Source organism: Mauremys reevesii, linkage group 4 (genome assembly GCF_016161935.1).
Source record: "Mauremys reevesii isolate NIE-2019 linkage group 4, ASM1616193v1, whole genome shotgun sequence".
Classification (NCBI taxonomy): domain Eukaryota; kingdom Metazoa; phylum Chordata; order Testudines; family Geoemydidae; genus Mauremys; species Mauremys reevesii.
The window spans coordinates 136,791,632-136,814,759 of NC_052626.1; the positions used below are offsets into that span (position 1 = coordinate 136,791,632).

At 49.6% G+C, this 23,128-nt stretch overlaps 1 protein-coding gene across 6 annotated transcripts in view; it reads right to left on the minus strand.

Annotated features, from left to right (window-relative positions):
- Positions 1-23,128, minus strand: part of LAMB3 (laminin subunit beta 3) — a 53,283-nt gene that overhangs the window by 3,059 nt on the left and 27,096 nt on the right. For all 6 annotated transcript variants that reach the window (XM_039537633.1, XM_039537630.1, XM_039537629.1 and 3 more), the window contains 17 exons: positions 22,342-22,533; positions 21,111-21,174; positions 20,385-20,578; positions 18,888-19,008; positions 17,934-18,122; positions 17,661-17,816; positions 16,241-16,437; positions 13,436-13,547; positions 12,675-13,047; positions 11,867-12,027; positions 9,961-10,169; positions 8,216-8,419; positions 7,235-7,379; positions 3,772-3,979; positions 2,319-2,460; positions 1,269-1,445; positions 136-289 (listed from right to left, as the gene is read on the minus strand). In XM_039537633.1, the coding sequence (XP_039393567.1) occupies positions 136-289; positions 1,269-1,445; positions 2,319-2,460; positions 3,772-3,979; positions 7,235-7,379; positions 8,216-8,419; positions 9,961-10,169; positions 11,867-12,027; positions 12,675-13,047; positions 13,436-13,547; positions 16,241-16,437; positions 17,661-17,816; positions 17,934-18,122; positions 18,888-19,008; positions 20,385-20,578; positions 21,111-21,174; positions 22,342-22,533 (2,998 nt within the window). The remainder of the gene's footprint in view (positions 1-135; positions 290-1,268; positions 1,446-2,318; positions 2,461-3,771; positions 3,980-7,234; positions 7,380-8,215; positions 8,420-9,960; positions 10,170-11,866; positions 12,028-12,674; positions 13,048-13,435; positions 13,548-16,240; positions 16,438-17,660; positions 17,817-17,933; positions 18,123-18,887; positions 19,009-20,384; positions 20,579-21,110; positions 21,175-22,341; positions 22,534-23,128) is intronic.

A 23,128-nucleotide genomic window follows, 5' to 3' on the forward strand; every position in this document is an offset into this window, starting at 1 on the left:
ACAGGGCTTCAGCCATCTAATTCGGCACCACTCCCACTCAGTCTTCTGTTCCCATTCCCTCACCAGTGAGAAGCAGCAGCTCCTCTTCTCCACTTGGAATCATGCTCTGACAATGCCTGCACAAAATTTACTTACTTTCCATCCTGAGCATCATAGCCCAGGTTTCTTCAAAGAGCGCTTTTGCCTCCATGTCGATACTTTGGATCCTGCTGCCCTGCGCTCCCAGTGTCAAATTCTGTCCCATCCGCCTCTTCAGCTCAGCATATTTTTGTTTCACCTGTTCAAGTCCCTGGAGGAAAGTGAATGAGCAGTGCAGGTGAATTCAAGCAAATAAATGAGGTCCAAGTGATGAATGACCTCTAGACACTGTAGTAGAGCATTGTGTTATAAATGGCCATTACTACTATTATAGAGATATTAAAGACCATAATACATTTACATACTGGTTTCCAATGCCTTTATAGAAACCCATAATTCAGCATCACCTGGATTAATGTGTGGAGTACTGGTTACCCCATCTCAAAAAGAATGTTGCAGAAATAAGTGTTCAAAGAAGAGCAATAAGAATAACCGAGGGCCTGGAAAACTCTTGTGTACGGAGAGGTTGAAAAGATTGGCATTGTTCACTATAGAAAGGTGACAAAGAAGAGGGACAAGATAAATGCATATCAACTAATAAATAGTTTAGAGAGAGCGAGATCAGGAACTTCTGTTCTCCCTGTTTCATAACACAAGAAGAAGGGGACATTCAAAACTGATTAAAGGAAATTCTTTTTCATGTGTAATGAAATTGTGGGACTCATTGCCTCGGGAAGTCATCGAGGCCACAAAATTAGCTAGACTCAAACAGGGATTGGACATTTCTATGGATAACAAGAATATGCAGAATTACAATAGTTAATGCTAACAATTTTTGGCAAGGATATTAAACCTCATGCTTCAGGGCTTAAATCAAACTAATTGTTAGACTAGGATGAAAACTAATGTGGGGACAAATTATCCTACTTCTGCTACTGCAGGGTTCTTACACCTTCCTCTAAGCCACTGGGTGCCGGACATTGGCAGAGCTGAGATAAGTAGACAAGAGGGACCCTAGGTCTGAACCATGCTGGCAATTCCTATGTTCCTAAAAACAGAATAATTCACTTTCTCTGCAGCAGTCAAATATGTTCTGCACTTATGTGGCTTTGCTCCTGCATGAGAATAAGAAGCTAGTGAAAGATTATGGGCAGAGTCATTCCTAGGCTCCTACGAGACCTCCCTTGTACCTGCTGAGTGCTCCTTGCTTGTTCACTGGCTTCTTTTGCTCTCTGCTGAGCATCTGTGGCCTGCAACCGATTCTGCTCCGCCTTGTGCCGCAATTGGCGGATTCTCTCTGTGAAGTTGTCCAGCTGATCAGTAATGTCTCTCATACTCTTCTCCATTGGACCAAGGACAGCCTGGATCTAAAAGCCGAAGGTGTTTGGTATTTTAAAGAAAAGCTCCTCCCAGAACATCATTAATGATATATCATCCTCACGGACACTCTTATGATTTATAATTGATCTGTAATACAGACTCAGAAGTGAGTACAGCCCCCAGCCAGGGTCCCACCGTGATAGACTCTGTTCAGCTCGACAGAATAAAGACAGTTCCTATCTCACAGAGCTCACAGAGTGACAAGTGGACAAGCAGACAGATGGGGTGGGGCACAAGGAGAACACAAAGAGAAAAACAGTCTGACTTTTACAGCAAGCCAATTTTGCTAGGATCCAGCCTCTTTGTCATCATTGCATCAGCAGGGGAGGATGAAAATGGGCGGGGATCAAGGATGTGATTAGTAACTAGGGGCGGCTCTAGCCATTTCGCCACCCCAAGCACGGCGGCATGCCACGGGGGGCGCTCTGCCGGTCGCCGGTCCCGCGGCTCCGGTGGATCTCCTGCAGACGTGCCTGCAGAGGGTCCGCTGGTCCCGCGGCTCCGGTGGATCTCCCGCAGACGTGCCTGCAGAGGGTCTGCTGGTCCCGCGGCTCCAGTGGACCTCCCGCAGGCATGCCTACGGATGCTCCACCGAAGCCGCAGGACCAGCGGACCCTCTGCAGGCACGCCTGCAGGAGGTCCACTGGAACCGCCTACCGCCCTCCCGGCGACCGGCAGAGCGCCCCCCGCGGCATGCCGCCCCAAGCACGCGCTTGGCGTGCTGGAGCCTGGAGCCACCCCTGTTAGTAACCTACCCGCAGTGGCAAGGCACTTTGCAGGGAGTTCCACGAGAGTTTCAAAGGAGCAGCGTGCAGGCCACGCAGTGTTACAATGCTAGGAACACAGCGTACATCTCTCACCTCATCAATGCGGAGTTGGATGAGCTGAAGGGAATAGCTGGAGCCACTGATAGCATCCTGGGCTTCCTGGAGCACTGTGTTTGCTTGTCTCAAATTCTCCACCACTTCTTCCACGTTGCCCTCTACTGCGTTTGCTCGGTTCCTGGGGAAATGCAGTAGGGAAGCATGATTAAATCAAAAATCTATCACTGTAACTATAATGACAGCACAGTATGAGACACTGCTTTGTAGCTCAAAAGTTAAAAAATGGCAGAGGGGAAATAAGCTGGACAAGTGGAACATCTTGCAAAGAGAAGATGTGAAAAGCTTGTAATAGAAGCCAGAAGTCCTGAAGCCACTGTGCTTTAACCACTTGATCATGCTGCCTTCCAAGAAGAGAAGCAGTGCTGTACTTCCCACCACTAGGACGAGGAGGCAGGATGGGAAAAGAAACTAAAGCCGCCTTTAGAAGCACAACTGCTTCTAATAATTGGTAAAGTGGGGAAAGATGAATTATTTAAGGGGGAAGAAAGTGCCCAATTAGTTGCTTAAAGCTTTATGTCCATTACACCGGCTGCCAGTTTGAAGTGAGACTTTTTACTTTCCCCTGGAATGTCTGCACGCAAAGCCAGACTCCCCTAACTCATCACGCTCAGCTGGGGTCAGATGCTCTCAATGGGTTTACACTCTTATCCCATTAACCTTCTCTCCAGAATATTGCTACGACGGAGTCATCATAAAACAAACCCATTGCAGCTCTACAAGGGTGCTCTGGTGGTGGTTGTTGTTTTAAAGGGACAAGCCTCCGCACTTTCATCAGGATAGTAAATATGCCATTTAATGCTCTTGTCCTCTCCCTTAGTAACTGTGCGATTATAATGGAGATCCCATTACTGAGTCCCTGGAAATCCCTGTTCAGCTCTATCATCTCTCATGATAGGTGCTCAAAAGAAGCAAAAAAGGTTCCCATTGGTCAGGGAAAGATCTTCCCACCCCAGTATCTATAATGAAGGGATGTCAGACTATTGTTATTAGCAGCAGGATTTATTATTTGCATTGCGATATCAGCTAGAGGCACCAGTCAAGACTGGAGTCCCATTTCTCTAGATATTGTACAGACACACAAGCTATTGGCTACAATCTCAGCTGATATAAATCAGCACAGCTCCCCTGAAGTCAATGCAGATTTACACTAGCTAAGGATCTGGCCAGCAGTCAAGTGCAATTTGGTTCCGGTAATTCTGGCAGCATTATTCCAACCATGCTGTGTGACGTGACTCAGGCACAAAGAAGGTGACTCTGAGAGTGGGAGTTGCTGGAAGGCCACCTGGACAGTGAGCAGCAGGATTGAAATGGGAGTCTCTCTCTTCTGGAGGGACTTGAGGAATGCAAATATAGGGCACTTCCATCCATTTCTGTGGACTCTGGGTCAGGCCCCTAGACTTTCATCCCGTTAGCTTAAAGCCCAGCTTACCTTGCCTGTTCAGCCTCTTGCTGAAGCCTCTTGGCCCTAGCGATATCACCAGCTGTTTGGGTGAGGATGCTCTCAGGGCACTGCAGCTTAGCAGCCAGGTTTCGGATCTCAGTCATTTTTCTCAGGACCGCAGCAGTGTCCGTTGGGAGGCGGAGTGAGAGCACATAGTCGCTGACCTCCTGGATGGTAGCAGGGTCAGTGGCTGGGTCTAGAGTGTTTACAAACAACAACAAAAAGTCAGGAAGAGCTGCAAGAATAGAGTGCGGGCAGGTCTGGGAGCACAGCCCGGGGACCAGAAATCCAGGGGGCAGGCAATGCAGCAGGTGGCTGTAAACACCAGGTTCAGGGATTACGAATTCATGCTCCCGCTACCTCCTCCTTCAAAGAGTTGTGTGTGTCTGCCAACAGGCAGCCAGATTACCGCTAACTTAGTCCATTAGTGTATCCCCCATTTTACAGTCCCTCCTAAGGGACCCTAGGCAGTACTTCTGCCGGAGCCACTCGCTACGCAGATAAGATGTTCTGTGTGTCCTAGCTGTAAGTCTGTCTTTGTGGCTCCTACCACGCAGGCAGAGTTTCAACTGGGTGAGAAAATCCAGGAGGTGATTCTTTAACAACTGAACCATCTCAGCTCAGGGGAGTCAGATCAGTTGAGCAGAGAGACAATGGGCCAGATTCGGCTTTGCAGATTGCTGCACCAGCTAACACTAGGCATAAACTTGACCCATTGCCTGGAATAAAATAAGAACTGGTTGAGATTTAACTGAGGACACTGCCAAACACTTCAGCCAAGCTTCCAGCCAGAGCACTAAGACAATACCTTTGATTTGACAAAGAAAGCTGTGAAGCTAAATGTGGAGCGCAGTCTGACACTAGAAACAGACCGAGCAGCACATGTATTCCAGGACAAGCCTTTTACGTCTACACTACCCGCCGGATCGGCGGGTAGTAATCGATCTATCAGGGATCAATTTATCGATTCATCGCGTCCCATCTAGATGCGATAAATCAATCCCCGAATCGATGCCCATACTCCACCTCAGCAGGAGAAGTAAGCGGAGTCGACGGGGGAGCCATGGCGGTCGACTTGCCGCCGTGAGGACGGCCAGGTAAGTCGAACTAAGATACTTCAACTTCAGCTACGCAAATAGCATAGCTGAAGTTCCGTATCTTAGACTGACACCCCCCCCCGCCCAAAGTGTAGACCAGCCCCTAGATCACCACTGAGAGTAACAGATCTGAGAGAGAAGAGATGTGCACATCCCAAAGGACGTTAGGTTAGTGCAGGGGTAGGCAACCTATGGCACATGTGCCAAAGGCTGCACGCAAGCTGATTTTCAGTGGCACTCACACTGCCTGGGTCCTGGCCACTGGACCGGGGGAGCTCTGCATTCTAATTTAATTTTAAATGAAGCTTCTTAAGCATTTTAAAAACCTTATTTACTTTACATACAACAATAGTTTAGTTATATATTATAAACATAGAAAGAGACCATCTAAAAATGTTAAAATGTATGACTGGCACGCGAAACCTTAAATTAGAGTAAATAAATGAAGACTCAGCACACCACTCCTGAAAGGTTGCTGACCCCTGGGTTAGTGATTAGCTGGGGCTTGATAATCTCTGTAATACCAGACAGTGCTGAATGACCTGATTTTCTTATTCAACTAATTCTCATGAGGTTGATCCGTTATTAAAATCTGCTTATGAATTATAGGTCATCCCACTGGATGTTGGGCACAATAAATTCTTTCACCTGGTTAATAATCTGCACTATAGAAGATTTGCTTGAGTTTATTTCAGGTCAGCAAGTGCTGCTGGAAAGCTGGTCTGGCCTGAATGCTGTGCAAAAGCCACCATCATAACTGATGCTAATTGAGGGCCCTCAGAGGCTGTCTCAGCATCGAGGCGAAGGAGAACCTACTCTGCTGTCAGATGCCAGGATAGAGAAACAATGGCAGGAAGGCACGTGAGGGAGTGTCTCCCTGCTGCCACTCTACTGTACCTACTCTGCAGATGGAGTGCTTGGTGCCCTGGAGCTGCCAATCCAGCACTTTTCACCTCTGCTAAATTCAGTTGATTTGTTTTGGACTGGGTTTTTTTTTCCACCTTGGAAAAGGAGAGTGATTCCTGAACAGCTGCAGGAAGCATGGCCAGATTTCTCATTAAGTTCTACAGTACAGAAAGCTGAGGCCTAGCAATTTCTGCCCTCCTTACAGCCACTAACAGTAACTTCACAGATGGCATTTGGAGGCCATTAAGGCAATGGGCTAAATCTGTCCCTGGTGTAACTCCGTGGAGGTCACCGGGGTTACAACACCAGTAGTTAATCTAGTTCTGTGTGAATGGCACAATCAAAGCTTGACTCGGAAGATGTTGGTCCTGGTCAGACTGTACTTCTACTCCCCGAGGGAGAACTAATTTAAGTTTCAGGTGCTGAAGGCTCAAACCTATCTAGATATAGTCAAATACCAGAGCTGACTACATTCAACTTGTATTAAAGTTAGTCCATTTTTGAATGCAAGTCTGCTACCCGGGGCTCACGGTGCATTAGTGGCATTTACACCCTTAGGCCAAGCAAAAGCAGCACTCCCTTTAAAAATGGTTATATCAGTTTAACAGCATTAGAGTAAGAATATTAACCACATCTGGTTCCCTAGACAGTGCAGTGTGAACTGATGTAATATTCCTAATATGATATTGGGAATTGCAAGATATTTTTAGAACTAAGAACTGTTCACAAAAAGGCCCAACACCAATCAGAACTTGCTTGTTCTCAGGTCTCATTGAAACTCAGACTGCAATTCAAATATTTACAAACCTTTTGAAAGCTCCTGGGCCTTTTTTCCAGTAAATCTGAGGCCAATTTATTGTTCCCTTGCAACACGAATTAGGTGAAACTGAGCCATTTTAACTGAGTTTTGGGCTTCATTTGAGCTCTAAATAGAAAGCAAACCTTGGAGGTATTCAATGTACATGGATCAAAACCAAAGCAAATATTTGTACCATGAGACAACCCCCTGGGTTTCACACTGCCGTGGTTATTATTTCCCCTGCTCTTCAGAAAACACATCTAGGGAGCTAGAGCTGGTGGGGATCCCAATGGCCCAGTGATTATGTAACTTCTTGCCAGGATTCCATTTCTCAATGAAACCAAGAAATCCTCTCATGAGATTTAAAGACTAAGCAGAGAATACAAGGCCAGATCTTCAAAGGCTTCTTTATCTGTACTCAGAACTGGCACATCCTGTGAAACCAGCCAACAAGCCCTTGTCCAGGTGAATAGGTGTAAGTCAGGTTGAGGGAGTAATTCCCTGACCTGTTCTCACCCCTCCCTGTTCTTATGGCTAAGGTTTTCCATCCACAAAGGGACACGCATGGGCATGCTGTGGGCTTAAAGAGTCCCTTAGAGCTCTCCCCTCAGTGTCCTGCGCTCGCATGCATGGAGACGGTTGGATTTACCTGACAGGAAGTTGCGGACTTGCTGGATGAATTGCTGGATGCGTCGGACATCTCCTTCTATCTGGGTCCTGGTTACACTCACTTGGTCCCCGAGACGTCGTGCATTGCTTTGGATTTGGTTTGCAGCTGTTTCTGCTGCCCTGATCTGCCAACAACAGTGCCCCCAGTAAAGTCAGTTTCTACTTGGCACAAGACAGCCTAGAAAGTTCACCAACCCTGTCCGGGCTCTGCCACCAACATCCTGGGTGACCTTGGGCAAGTCACTCCACCACTCTGTGCCTCAGTTACCCCATTGTCAACAGATGGGAGGAGAGGCTTGAGGGACAAAGATTTAAGATGGGATTTTCAAAACAGACTTTCAATGGGACTTAGGCTTCTAAGTCACTAGTCTCCTTGGAAAATTCTGCCCTTAGCATGTTCAAAGTGCTCTGAGATACTCAAATGAAAATCTGTAGGAAGGGACTAATGTGGCTAATGTGTATATGCTGGATCCTAACTAGCATAAGAGCAGCATTGAAAGGCTTGAGAAGTTTAAGCTTTCCAAACCCCCTCCCCATTTTGCATTGCTGCCCTGGAAATTCAGTGAGAACAAGCTCCCTGGTGACCTTCCCTGAGTGCTGGAAACACCAGGAGAGGAGCTGTTCCCTGGGTATTTCAGACCTTTGGCTTCCACTCTAAGAGGGACCCAGGACATGCGAGTCAAGCACAAAAATGACCATTTTTTTAAAGAAGTTCTACTGACATTTCCAAGCTACCCAGGAAATTCAGGTTTGGGTGAAGTTTGAGGTGAGTTATTTGAGCCCTCCCTAGCCCTGCCTGGGTAAACATGCCGGCCATCCCCCTCTCTGCTTAATGAAGGTGACATCTCCATTGCAATGTATCATGGGAGCAGGTGAACATACAGTGTGTACGTTAATCAGCCCCTCCTTGCCGTTACCTGTGGAAGCAGACACCCCTGAGCTCCTCATTCCCTGTACCTACCATCTGCATGGTCTGCTGGAGCTGAGTGTTTAAGCCCTGGAGCTCTCTGGTGGTCTTCTCAGCAGTTCTGATTGCGCCCCGTGACAGCGGAATGATCCCTCTGCAGCTGAGGCCTGTTCCGCACTCCATTGTGCTGTCCTGCGGACACAGCTCCCCATCACAGTGCCCAGGGGTACAGGCCTTGGATCTGATACCACTGCAAATCTAAACACAGAGAGAAGCTGCACGCTGGTGAGAAGGCTCTGATGGTATTGGTGCTTCACCATCAATGGCACAAAGACCACAGCGGAGATGAACCTTCCAACACAGACACAAGAGAACATGTGTATTTGCATATCCATGGGTGCACAATTCTTTTAGGACTATTTCTGGTGTAGCACTCAGCATGGGCTTACAGGAGAGTACATGCAGGCGTGGCTACATATGAGCGTAGTGCAGGAGTGTAACAGAAGATGCACACAAGAACAGTTCATGGAAGGTAGTGAAAGGTATGTCTTGCAATACAGAGGAAATACATTGTGTGGGGAAAAGTTTATATAGAGCAGTGGAGGGTATGTAACTCAGGGTGAGCATACCTGGGTACACTAGATGGCATATATATTTTTGGAGGCAGGTTTGCACTCACTATTTGGCAGCTGTCAGTGGCAAGGAAAAGATGGTATAGATTCCCGTGCTCCCGTTATCAGAAGAAGCTCATACAATGCACAAGGGTGTATAGAAATAAGCTAAAACGCTTCAAAGGGCCAGGGCACGTCTGGTCTCCAAGTTATATGTGATGTCCATGAATACCCTGTAACCCACAGGGTTTGCTTGTATAGAGGTTACAGGCTAAGAAGTCCTAAGCGGTACTTCTGCATGAATGGCAAAGGTTTGGGATTGCACGTCGCCTTCTAACATTATCACTGGAGTCTATTCAGTGAGGAGGCCAAGAGGAGCAGCTGTGAGGGTTCAGAACTGGGGCATTTACCCCTTTCCTGTCACAGGCAGGGATATTTCACATGGGGGTGGCTCTGATGCTGTGAAAAGCAGCGAGATGAATGGGTGATGGTCTCCACAGCAACATACATCAGGAGATGCTGAAATGTGTCTCCATGGCAATAGCAGAGCAGCGTGGGGAGGAAAAAGAAAAGGAGACCTTGAGCAGAAACCAGACAGCTCTTGGAGACATAATGCAGTGAGAACCGCTGGGGAAAAGTTTCACTGGTGGGGAGATCGTCCAGTGACTTGGTATCTGCTGTTACCAGACAAGCAATGCTCAAGCTTGGCTCAGCTGAATAGCACCTGCCAAGAGCCCCAGGACCACACCCCTTCAGTACATAAAACGGGGCAGTGATGCATTCTGTGGATGCTAGAGATCCCAGCATACCATGCTAGGCTGCTTGGGTCAAGGTGGAGCAGTGCAGGCTGGGACCTCTACCCTCTGTACTGCAAGCAGAGGTGCGAGTACAGCACGTGTAGACATGCTCAAGCTAGCTTTGATCGAGCGAGCTCAAACACCAACAGCAACTAAGTTGTGGCATCACGGCTAGCCACTTAAGTATATACCTAGGGTCCTGGGTGGGCTTGAACAGCCTGTACTGACACAGCTTCAGTGCTAGAGGTGCTCAAGCTAGCGAGATCAAAACTAGCCCACGTTTGTACACACGTGCTGCCGTCACACCTCTGGCCGCAGGTAGACGTATCCTTCGTCAGAGATGCTTTGACCACCTTATTTCAGCCTGCTACAGGATCCATGTCTGCTTCACCTTATTTATAGTTGGTGTCAAGTTGGGGGAGGAGGCCATCTCGCCCTGGAGGGCCCCCAGCCTGGAGGTGTGGTCTGTAAAGCTGCTTTCCAGCCCCTCGGCCGTTCTCCGGTTCTCCCTGGATCGAGTCAGCAGGCTGGAAGTGCCCGTTATGCGGTAGCTGGCATTGGTGGAGCTCTGGTAGGCAGAGCTGACAGTCTTGAAGGCTCCTGCAGGCATAAAACCATGTGCAATGTGAATGGCTTCATGACTCATCAATGCAGCAGTGCAACCTAAACCATGGGATTGATTTTAGCCTGCTGGAGAATGTGTGGTGGGGAAGGGGGAGGAAGCTGCGAGAGTGGTTAGTCACAAGGATAGTGATTAACGGTCCTTCTATTGATTGTTTCGCTGTGAACTGCAGCCTCCCTTGTGTATCTAAGTCTGTCTTTGAGCTAATGGCTGTAAACAAAACCAGAACAAAATACAGACAGGTCCCGATCCTGGGCTGCATTCCAGCCACCCTCAGTGCAGCCCAGGAGCAGCAGCGTTATGGCACGTCTACGGCTTTCCCACGCCAACCCTGGGGACCGACAGGGCCTGGAGTGGTCCATGGGTGGGGGGCTGCTCTATCTCACACCCATCGAAGAGGGACTGTCCTGATAGCATGATTCCCTGGCCATTCCCATGTTCCCCTAGCCAGAAACTCTCCATTGGGAGCCAGAGGAGGGGGTGGCACAGGTGCAGCTGTAGGAACTTCATACCCCTCTGTGGTTATTCTCCTTTGCTGGAGCGGAGCAGTGCAAAGTGGCCATAGGGGGACCAAGGATGTGGACCCACAAATGGAAGGAGAGGGGTGACCCCTACAGGGCAATGAAAGAGTGAACTCACTTGAAAGTAAAACAAATCACTGGTAAAACCTTGGGTTGAAAAATGCGGAGGATTCTGGGTGGGATTCTAGATTTCAGCTGAACCCAACATCTCAAAGGGAAGCTCACTACAAAACGCCGGGACACTCACTACAAACTGCCAGGCTTTGCTTGGTTTCCTGCTGAAGCTACTAAGATTCTCAGGTTGTCCATCCGATCCCACCAATCCGCCCAGCTGGCTTGCTGAATGGAGGACCCCTTTGGAATCATGGCAAGGGAGTCCTGCTTCCTCTCTACTGCTCAACAGACACACACACTCCAGCCCTCAATGGGAGCAATCAGAGATAAGCGGACAGAACTGCGCAGAAGCCTCAGAGGTCATTCTCCAGCGCTTCAGATCACTGCTTTGCCAGCAAATCCGAACAGACGCACAATGTGCAATGAGTCAATGAGGGAAAGCAGAAAACAATAAGAAAAAATAAGAACTCTTTAGGGAACTAGCCGTAGTAGGGATGTGGAGGCAACCCACCAATTTCATCCTCACAAGGCTTAATTAGCTCTTCCCAACAGTGTCTGACAACCACGTGGCTCTCTCTTCTACCCCATCACCTCTCCCATCTGTGCAAAAGCTTCATTCGTTCAGCTCCCTTCCAGTCCTGGTGACAGATTCTCAGAGGGGCTTTTATTTCCCATTTTTAATTAAGCTCAGGCTGTGTTTTAGGAGGCGAGGTGCTTCTGTAACATCCAGAAGAAAGTTTGTGCTGTCTGGGAGGGAAATCAGCTGGACTGCTGGGATACCAGTAGCAACACTGCCTGTGGCTGACCTTTCTGATGCCTAAGCTTTGGAGACAAATTCTACCAGCTGTAGGTGCAAAATTGCTGATGAAAGCTTAGAAGTTCGGTGGAAAGAGCACCTCTAGCCTGCATAACTATTTGCTGATCCTGAATTGCCCATCGACACAGAGATGCTCCTCACCCATCCGACTGGTGGAAAAGTAGCCAGAATTGCAGTCCCCACGGATGGTCAAGTACAACTGCATTGAGCCAAAACTGCCTACCTGAAAGGTCTGTGCGGCGGCTGGCTTCAAACTGGGTCTTCTTAATCTGGTACTGCCCGTTAATGAAAAGCAGGCTCTTGTCCAGGGCTTCAAGATCATTGGCTAGAGAGAAGGTGTCATTCACAAAGGGTAGGTTGGGATTTATGTCCTGGACCTGCCGTCTGAAATCGAGAAAGGAGAAAATAAAATGAACCATGTTAGAGCGCACTGTGTCTGTCTGTCTCACGTGTATTACACACATAGCAAGAGAGCTGAGAGTTCCTGCCCCAAAACTTTAGCAGCCGAATAGACAAAAGGTGCGAGGGGAAACAGAGGCTTAGGCAGGGGAAGGGATTCCTCCCTATCACAGAGGAGGTTGGTGGGAAAGCCAGGAATGCATCCTCAATCCAAGGTCAGCACTGCCTCTCTGCCTTATATGTCTGTCTAATCATCTGGGGCGATAACTTCACTAGGACGTGCAAACAATGGGAATGAGGGGCTCACAGTCGGTTCTACCCCGTCTATGGATTAGGAGGACAGACAGGTTGGCAGGATGAGCACATATAGCAGGACCTCCACATTGTGCGATCACTGAGCCAAGCAGACCTATTTTAAACTGAAGAACAGGCAAGAAAGTTAGTGCGATTAAATGTGTAGCATGCTAAGCCTGTATGTTGAGCCCCTCTCCAGTATCAGGTCCACACAGCATAAAAGCCTACTACTGCAGCCAGCCCAGGGAGTTCTTCCTTTCGTTCAAGTGCTAGAGGCTGATACGGGGTTCTTGGCACTGTGAACAGATCATTTGTACAAGTGTGGAGGAGTCCTTTACCTGATTGCAGTGAGCATGCTGGACACCTGCCCCAGGCCCTGCTCCGTCGCTAGGGGGTTGCCGAGGATCCCCTGGATCTGCTGAACATTGCCTTCTGCTTCCAAGATGCGGGTGCTGAAGCCAGCACCCCCCGTTCCCAGCTGCAGTCGTGAAGTGGAGTTTCTCAGGCTGGCTTGGCGCAGGCCGAACCGGTGAATGTCGCTGTCGTAGGCCTCGAAGCAGGGGTGGCACGTCTCGCAGTGGGGGTAGTTGCTACAGTAACCCCGCTGGCACTGGTCGCAGCGAGGCCCGGTAAAGCCAGGGCGGCAGAGACAGCTGCCTGTGGTCTTGTCACACCCCATCCCCTCCGTGCCCTGGAAACTGCAGTCGCACTCTGTTGGGTGGAGAGCGGGAGGTGAAAACCTGTGACAGGCAAAGCAGTGCTGCTAAATCAGATCCCCATTGTATCCCACTTCCCCTGCATGGACCCTCTGTGGAAAGGAATTAGAGTGGTGAGCCCCAACATCTCGCACCTTATCCAGGATGCAGAGGGGAAGGCTCTTGCATGGAGGGTGGCAGGAAAGGACTCAGCAGGAGGCAGAACTAGGCACACAGAGGGATGGGAAGAGGAACAGAGAGACACAGGGGGGCTCTTCCAGAGGGGAATGGCCTCGTCTACCAAAAGCAGCAAGGTTTTGAAGTGGCAGGACAAGGGCCAGGAGATATTTTTAGAAACAATTCCCCGGTGCTGAAAAACAGTGATAAAAAACGATTGTACCGACCTCTGCATCCTGTCCTGACATCACCATAGGACCCATCTGGACAAACCCGCAGCTGGGCAGCAGAACAGGTACGCCCTGCAAAGCCTTCCCGGCACTGACACTGCCCTGTGAACTGCACCAAGAGAGGCACATCAGTGGGGAAACAGCTTTGAAGAATGTCTGTAGGGAGACAGGGAGAAAGCTCTCCCTCGCTTGTTCTTGAACCAGCAAATCACACCCCCCTCTTAGCAATGTCCCCTTGGTAGCAGGACTAGTGTACAGAGTCCCCGGCAACGGCAATTCCATGCTTTCCCTGGGTAGAAAGTCTCATCAAGCTAGTGGGAGTATGTCTCCTGGGGTTGGGAATCACACTCCCAGCTCAGAGACACCTTAAGAGGCCTGAATCCTTTCAGCCCCTGTTGGCTCGAGCACTTTTGACAACCCACATCACCCATGTTTGAAAACGTTGGCCCGAGTCCCATGCTAGCTGTGATGAGAGTTCTACTCCCCTCCATGTCTCCTGCACCATGGAGACCAAAGAGCTCTCTCTCCATTATCCAAGCCCTTCTGCTCTGACTCATCGGCTCAGAATCTTTACTAGGCCAAGGACGAGAAACAAAGAATGTAGCACAGGATTTGATGTTTCTGCCATCGGAAGATGCTGACCTTACAGACTGTAGACAATGCAGATGCAGGGATATTACCATATCTCACATTGACAGTATGGGTGGGGGGAGATTGGGGAGAGATCATCAGCTTACTTTAAAGAGGGAGATGTGAGTCCTTAGACACGTGTCCCCACGCTGCTCTGACTGGTAACCGCAGCTTGAGCCATTCTAGGGGCCCACTCAGTCTCTGAATCACCCTCAGTACCTCAGACCCCTGCAGTGCCCAGGGGAATGCAGGAACACTGAATTTCATTTCCCTCCGTCTCCACTGTGCATGCCCAACCCAACAAGACCCCTTTCCAATGCTTGTGTCAGCTGGCAGTCCTCTGCAGCCAATGTCGGTTACTGAATTCATTGCATGTTCCACTCTCCCAACAAAGGGACTAGAATTACGGGCAAAATACCTGCCTGCTCTGCTTTAAAAGCAAATGATTTTACAGGAGCATGCTGCCCCTTATCCTGCCCCATACAAGGGCGAGGCTCAGTCTGCAATGGGCCATCCCAAAGGAAAACTCCATTATACAGTCCTTGGTGAGGAAGACCTTCTTTCCTTTACAGGGGAAAAGAATCAACTGACACCCAATTCCCAGGGACAGCCCTACTGCAAAAATACAACCTAGGGCTGAGATTGGATTGTGACTCAAGAGACTTGGGCTCAAATCCCTGCTCTGCCACAGACTTGCTGTGACCCCTGCACAAGTCACTTAGCCTCCCTGTGCCTCAGTTCCCCATCTGTAAAATGGGGATAATAATGCTCCCTTTGTCAATATCCTCTGTTTTGACTGTAAGCTCTTCCAGGCAGGGACTGTGTCTTATTACAAGTCTGTGCAGCTCCTGGCGCAATGAGACACCAGTCTGAGCTAGCCCCTAGGTGTGTCTACAACACAAATAATAAACAAATAACATTGATTCCAGATTTCAAACAGCTCCACGTTCGAGATGTTCAAACCTCAGGTTTTGGTTTTATGTAGGATAGAAGAATCAACCACAAAAACTGGATCTGGGTTCGAATCCTGAATCCTCACAAAACTTGGCCCCAGTTGTATGATTTTGGGACCCATCTCCAATTGTTAGAATGGGCATATTTTTCCTAATACATAACCTGAATTTTCCTGGTTCTCCTCTCACTGATTAATTAGTCCCCCTTCTCCCACATCTTAAGAGCTCCTATTAGGATTTTTTTGCTAAATAGCAGACCTTTAAAATGTCTTAGCCTTGTGTTTATAATTACTGGTTTGTCTTGCTGCACTGTACGAGGGGCATGATGGACTACAGACAATTGCCGGGTGCTACAGGGACACATGATGCAGCCCTTTCCTAAAGGGGAGAGGCAGGTTCCATAGAAAAGCAGCAAGATGAGACCATTTAATAAGCGGCCTCAACTCTGTGATCACTCGGTGGCACAATACCATGTCACCACGGCACACAGCAGGGGCCCTGACTTGTGCTGCTGCTTGTGACATCCTCAGCTGTTCTCATAAACCAGCCAGCCCAGTTCCCTTCTCAGAAAGAAGAGCAGTGCCAGCACCATTTACAGGATTCTTTTTAGAATTGACTGAAAAACAGTGGGGAAAGAGAGGAACCTGCAAAAAATGTGCTGAATTTTTTTCCTACATTTTTTTCCCATAGAAAGTTCATCAAAATTTAGAAATTCATAAAATTTCAGCCAGTTCTAATTAATATTTTTGCCCTCCACTTGTCTATCTATGGAATTTGTATGGTCCCCATTACTGCAGTATTGGAGTGCCTCACAATTGTTAATGTATTCATCCTCACAACACCTCGGTGAGGGTTACAATCCTTATGGAGAACTACAGCACAGACAGACTAAGTGACTTGCCCAAGGACACAGAGGATATCAGTGGCACAGCAGGGAACTGAACCCAGGTCTTTCTAGTGCTAACCTAGTATCCTGACCCATCATCCCACCCACGGCACCAAGATAATAGTGCTGCTACACAGCCATGGTCACTACTGGTCTAGGTGCCGCCTGACACAGGGCTTTAGAAGCTACCGAAGGGGCAGATGGAGCACAAAGTGCTCCCCGGCAGCGTGACATGAGATACAATGACCCGGTAGCACAATGCCTGTCCACGCCCAGGATTCCCACACTGCTGCTGCCAAGCTAGCTCCCTAGGATGAAATCTGGGGGCCGTACCTGGTTACACTGGGGGCTGAAGGCGTTGCGAGGGTCGCAGTCGCACGGCTGACAGCCTTGGCCACTGGCGATCTTCCAGTGATTGGCAGCGCACTGATCGCAATTGGCTCCCACCACGTTGGGCAGGCAGAAGCACCTCCCTGTTTCATCATCACAGGGTGCGTCCTGGCGTGTCCCCAGGATGTTGCAGGCACATTCTGAAAGGTAAGGAGGCTTGTTCAGCCAGCACCGTCATTAGAACCGGGCGACGACCACTCCAAGGCCGGGGGGTTAGTCGGGCTGCTTGGGGCTCCAGATTCCTGAAGGGATGTCTGCTTTAAAGGGGCAAAGAGCATGCAGGAAGGATGCAAGAGGGGGGTTAGTTCAGGGGTCCACAGGACGGAAGCAGGAATAAGGTCTTTGCAGGCCTTTCCCCCAATATTCAGAGACAAAAGGAGGCAGCTACTATACTACCTCCCCTGTGCCAGAGCCTGGTCACGTTGGTGCTACTTATCTGGTTTAATACAATACTGTCCAGTCAGGCAATGCACCATGACATTGAGGTTATGACTCCAAAGTCTCTATGATCCTGGGGTCTCTGTTCTCCCCCTCCTCATCCCTATCTAGTGCATGATGGAGATAATTCCATCCGGTCTTTTGCTGATCTTGTTCCCCGTGCCAATGACTGAACCTGAGGCTACACTGCCACCTGCTGTAGCCCAGACGCCGCCTCGCTGCAGCACTGCACTGTCTTTAGCAGCTTCTGAGGCACTAGCAGAATCCAGTGTGAGATGCACATGACTGGGCGAATGTGGATCTGGAGGTCCTGGCTCTGTTCAAATGAGCACGCAAGGGTGTGAGGGCATGACACCCCCCACGCTCCAAAACACCAGCCGGCCATGCTCAGCAGAACAGTTTTTCTCATCAGGTCACAGAGGGCCCTGCTTGTTGCCAAGCTGAAAACCAGTTCTCTTCCTCAAGACCAGGACACAGCCACTGCAGGGCTGGGTTTCGAAAACCTTCGCTGGTCGGGGTTTTGTTCTGCAAGCCCCACACTAAGGCTGGCCTGGAAGCAGATCCTATTCAAAGCTCTCCGGGAAGCTACATAAAAGGGCTGGGTTGGACCCACCTTTCTCTTATGCCCCTGGAACCAGGCAGCCGGGATGCACCATGAAGAGGCCTCTGCTCCAGGTTCAAGCACTGGCAGAAAGCTCAGGCCTCAGGGTGATTCAGAATTTACCCAGACAAGCATGTTCCCCCACCACCTTGAAAACCCACCTTCTCCTAAAGCCAATCTTTATGCATCTGCTTTCCTAGATTCATTTGTTTCAAGGCCAGAAAGTCTGGCCTCCTGCATAACCCAGGCCAGAGGTTGCCCCTATATTGAGCCCCTTGTGTCTGACTAAAGCATCTTCCAGAAAGTGGCGGTAGTTTCACTCACTGTGGCATCCCAGGGGGTTGGCATTGGTGAGCTGGGTGAATCCGGGCTTGCAGAGATGGCAGCGGTCCCCTTGCACGTTCTCCTTGCAAACGCAGCGTCCGTTCAGAGGGTCACAGCTGGACCCAGGCACCGTGCCATCTGGGTCACACTCGCAAGCTGAAAAACACACACCTTACATAAACAACAGCGACAAGGAGACCACGGAGAAGTCGCTGGGAGTGGAAGGGGAAGGTCGCCCAAGGAGATGGCCAGCTCCCAGGGAATGCCACTTACGCAGACAGGCTTCCGGATGGGTGACATCTTGTCGCTGGTTGCGGAAAAAGTAGGTTTTGCAGTGTTCGCAGTTCCTCCCCGCTGTGTTGTGCTGACAGTCGTCGCACACACCTCCACTCACCCCACCGCTGGCTTGGTACGCAGCTGGGTCAAAATGGCACGTCTCCGAGTGACCGTTGCAATTGCACCCTAGAAAGCGAAAACAACCCTTTTAAACACAGATCATTCAGAAACCACCAACAGCTGGAGTTCTTCCAGCTCAGCACTAGATGGCACTCGATCCTCATGCATCACATTCACAATAGCTTTTAACTATATCGTAGCATTTGGAAGTGGGCACTGCCAGGTTGTATCTTTGAGGGAGGCTGTTGCTGAGGCTGTAAGCTCCTTGGGACAGGGACTAAGTCTAGGGGAGGGCTGTCCAGCATGTTAGGGCCCTGATCCTGATTGGGTCCTCTATGCACCACAGCAATCCTAATATAGCATAATATAAAATAAATAATGGGAGCAGGTATTTCTGGGACTGGTTTTGCAAAAGCCATATGTGATGGTTTGGATCAAGGTCTATTATCATTCTAAACCCCCAAGTTGTTCAGATGAATGGATTCAGATTTTTGCCCCACTCTAATTATTGCAATGCAATTAGCGTCTTAAGAAGATTCAGAAAATTCTCAGTGTCCAAGTTAGCTCTCCCCACAAGAACTTGGCATGCTTTCCCAAGCTGAGCATAGCCAGAATGGGGGAGAAAAAGCCATTCGTTCTGGGTCAGGTCTACTGGTGAGAGCCACCCATTTTTAGATGGTGATAGGAAATAATATAAAATAAAGGAAATTAAGTTCTTTGTCCAGCCACAGCCCCAGAGTTACATCAGACAGATTTCAGCTGGTCTGATGGGTTTGGCAATGGTAAGAGAGGGAGAGAGGAAAAGAATGGCTGGACGGTGGACACACATACTCCGGCATTCATTGGGGTTCCGGTCCTCTGCGGGTCTCCAAGGCTGGTCATTGTAGAAAGCTGCACAGCGATCGCAGTGTGGGCCGGCGGTGTTGTGCTGACACACACAGTGTCCGTGAACCTGGAACAGAGACAAAACTTCACACCCTATTTGCAGCCAATCTGTTAGCTCACTGTGACACACACACACACCCCTACCTTGCTGGCAGTAGCTACTCCTTCTGGTCCCACTGCTCATTCCCCAGTTAGACTCACCTCTCCTTCCTGTCAGTCTGTGTGGACTAGAGCAGCATGGGGACAAACTGCTTCAAGGAAATATATGTAGATATGTCCTGATGCTGTTAACATGAATTCCCAGAGTGGAGGGATAGCTCAGTGGTTTGAGCATTGGCCTGCTAAACCCAGAGTTGTGGGTTCAATCCTTGAGGGGGCCATTTAGGAATCTAGGGCAAAAATCTGTCTGGGGATTGGTACTGTTTTGAGCAGGGGGGTGGACTTAAATGACCTCCTGAGGTCCCTTCCAACCCTGGTAGTCTATGATTCTACACAAGGTATCTAATGGCAGGAGACTAGTACATACGCCAGCAGGCAGAAGCCTGTATTGGTGAATGTAATTTAGGTATGAAATAGAGTCAGCTAGGAGCTTCTGGGTCTCCTGGAGCCAGGGAAAGTGAAGACTTGCAGTGGCAAAAGGTGCAGTTACACCCTCATTTCACCATTGTGATGTGCAGCCTGAGCCCTGATCTAGATTACAGAGGTAGGTCGATGTAAGGCGCTTACGTCAACCTCATTCTGGAAGTGTCTACACTAAAATGTTGCTCCCGCTGATGTAACTCGCTCACTACCCCGACTTATCTCCACCTCCGTGAGAGGCAGAGCGCTTAGGTCAATGCAGTATCAATGTAGACACTGAGTTGTTTACATCAACTTGCCTTTCAGAAGCCATCTCACAATGCCAGTGAAATCGGTGTGAGTGCTCCTGGTGAGGACGCGCATCGCTGATGCAAGGAGCGTAGTGTAGACATGCAAAAGCAGTTTAATTAGTGTGGTGGCTGTAAGTCAACATAACTTAGGTCCACTTAATTTTGTAGCATAGACTTGCCCCGAGTAAGAATCCGTGCACTCAACAAGCACCACTTCGTAGACATTTCTGCCTTCCTCTTTGTGCATTAAAACATTACGCATGGTGTGCTTTGCCCTGAGCAAGCAAAAGAGCTCTGTTTTCCTTGGATCCTGTATCATTCCCCCCCAGCCTCCTAGCTCAGGCAAAATGGATCAGCATTGTCCCTCAATTGGCATGGGGCCTGTGTTAAGCAATGCGCAGCGCTCCCTCCCTCCGAAGGGCTGATCGTGCTGCTGAAGCAGCACTGACAGTCCCTAGTCCCAGTGGAGGGCAGGACTGGGACAGGATCCTGGTGTTAAATCTAGAACTCAGGGATGGTACTGAGAACTGACACACCAAAGCACTTGTCTCCTGGTTTTCCTTCGTGCTCTCACCTGCATCATGGCATTGGGGTCTCTGGACGGGGCCCTGGAGGGCGTACAGCTGTCTGCATGTCCATGGCAGAAGCAGCTTCCCTCCACTTGCATTTCGGTCACAGCGTAGAAGGCGCTGGGTGAGCGGTAGCCCTGCTGTGGGAGGCGAGGTAGCTGGGTGAAGTTAACTCTCAGATTGGTGAATTCTCCCAGGTCTGTATGGGAGAAGAGGACAAATGAGGAGGAGGTAGCGATGAAGTCACAGACCGGTGGGGAAGCGCATGAGGCAGAGAGAACCAGTCATGGCACAATTGGCATTAGCTGGGCCCCTCTGTTGGCAGCATCAGGGCAGAGATCAAGGAGCAGAGAAGACTGAAGTATTCTCCTACCCATGGGATGTACGTCTCTCTCTATGGCAGGTCTGCATCATATCTGTGGGACATTGCCGGGGAGGGAGGGGAAGTGAGACTGCTGCTGCGTGGGCTGTCCCTGCTCTGTGGGGTCATTGTTTAGAGATGCCAGCACAGCACCTACTACTAGCATTAAAAGCTGCTTCGGAAACAAAGCACCTCGCAGTGCCACGTCATGCACAGCTTTGCAAAGGCTGACTCATCTCCGGGGTCCAGCATCCTCCACCTGGTGCTGAATGCCTACAATCTTCTCCTTTGCAAATCTGTAGCTGGAAGATGCACAAGCAACCCTGGGAAACCCTCCCTCCCCCAGGTATAAATGAGGAAATGTGCATACTACTGATGCTTTGGCTGCGAGATGTGGTGATGCCAGATGCCAGGTCAAGGGGGTTGAATCTGACCTGAGGAGAAGAACACGGAAGCAACAATTAAGATGGTTAAAGGGGGAAAAGAAAAAAAAAAGATGGGTCTTTCTTTTCACCTCCCAACCATCTAAACAATGAAATGCCTGCTCTGGAGCTGCCTCTTCTGGAGAGTAGCAGTTGTTGAGTACCATGCTGAAGGGCAGGTTAACATTGCTGAGGAATCAGCAACAATTCCACCAAAATGCCCAGCTGCGCACAAGTCAGTAGGTGCCTTTATGCTTGAAGGAGCATGAATCTTCCCACGGGACACTCCCTACGCTCACTAGCCAGTCTCACCACCCTGCAGAACATCAGCAGAAGGTTCTCTTCTCACTGCATCTGGATGATGCCAGTGTAAAACTATAGACGGTGTGGGCAGAGAATGCTACCGGGAAGGAGCGGGGGCTATTGGGGAGTTGAGAAGGTAAAAATGGGGAAGCTAGGTGTTGGAACAATATTTGGTCACACGGCTCTGAGTTTGCTCTGTGTCTGCACAATAAGAAAGCTGAACAACCACTTGGCTAGACTCCCCAGAGCATGTAAATAGGGCAATAACATTTCCGTTTTTTATTAATGTCTGAAGAAGATATAGAGAGTGGAGGTGAGCATTTTGGTTCGTTAATCACAGAGCTGCACTTTGTTCAACAGCCTGCAGTGGTCATTGTGTCCCTCCCTAGCTTCTCCTGTCCTTTTCAGATCTCCCAGCTTTCCACTTAACCCAGCGGGGAAGAACAACTCCCTGCACTGCAGGAATTACTGGGTGAAATTCTATGGCCGGTGCTATTCTGGCGCTCTGACGAGCTGATCATGTTGGTCCCTTCGTTCTGACCTGTGAATCTATGAAGTGCTGGGGTAGCCAACTCCAATCCATGGGCCATAAGCAACCAGAGGTTTCCACAATCAGTCCATGCTGTACTTATGTTGAATATGAAGGTGCAGCCCAGAGAATCTACACTTCCCAGTAAGTGGTGCTCCTAAAGGCTTGTTGCTTGGACCAAGACAGAGCATCACATGCTGGGAGCACTAGTCTTCATGGGAAGCTCCTCCGTATTCAGGATGAGCGTGGCTGCAGTCTGTTCTATTTTATGGCCTTCTGGGTCCTGGCAGGTTGCTAACCTGGCCCTCCATGTGGACCTAAGGCAATGAGTATCACAGACATTGTACCTTCCCCCCGTGCAGAGGGTGCCCCTGGTGGATCCGCAGTTCCTGACAGCGCACGTCCTGCCAGCTCTGGGGGGAGCCTACGGGGATCCATGGAAACACGGCGGCGCAGTCAGAGGCCAGGTACTGATAGATGGTCCAGGTCTCGCCAAAGTCGATGGAGCGCTCAATCAGCATCCCTGCAGGCAGAGGTGCCTGGAGGAGGAAGGATGGGGATGAGATTGCAGAAGTGCTGAGCACACACAGAGCAAGAAACCCATTTTTAATTCCTCAGACCCCTCTCCCACATGAGGTGTCCTGATTCCCCATGCATCTCCCCTTCCCTCCCCACAACAGAACTCACCCCCTCACAGCCCTACTTCCTTCTGCAAAGCCTTCTCCACTTGGGACAGCTCCCTCTCTATCCTCTGCCACTAGCCAGAGCCTCCCCTGAAGCCTGCTCCAACTCAACCCCTCTCCCTGTGCTCATGGCCTCCCTCCTGGCTGGCTGGCTGACCTGGTCAGGAATCAAGAGAGATGCACAGGCTGCAGATCACTGAGTCATCTCTAGAAAACAGCCAATTATTTCTGGATGAATCAAGAAACCAATCTTACAGATACAGTGGAAGGAAGGGGGGGGCGTGTGTGCGCACATCTGTGTGTTTTCACACTCCATTTCCAAACACACTTTTTAAAGCAATAATAAACCGAGCTCTGGAAGGAGCAGAATATATATTGGTGCCTTTGTGCCCAGATGGAGACATTTGTTTGCCTGTTTGTCTCATCTGGAGCCTGGGGGGGCTGTGGGTTT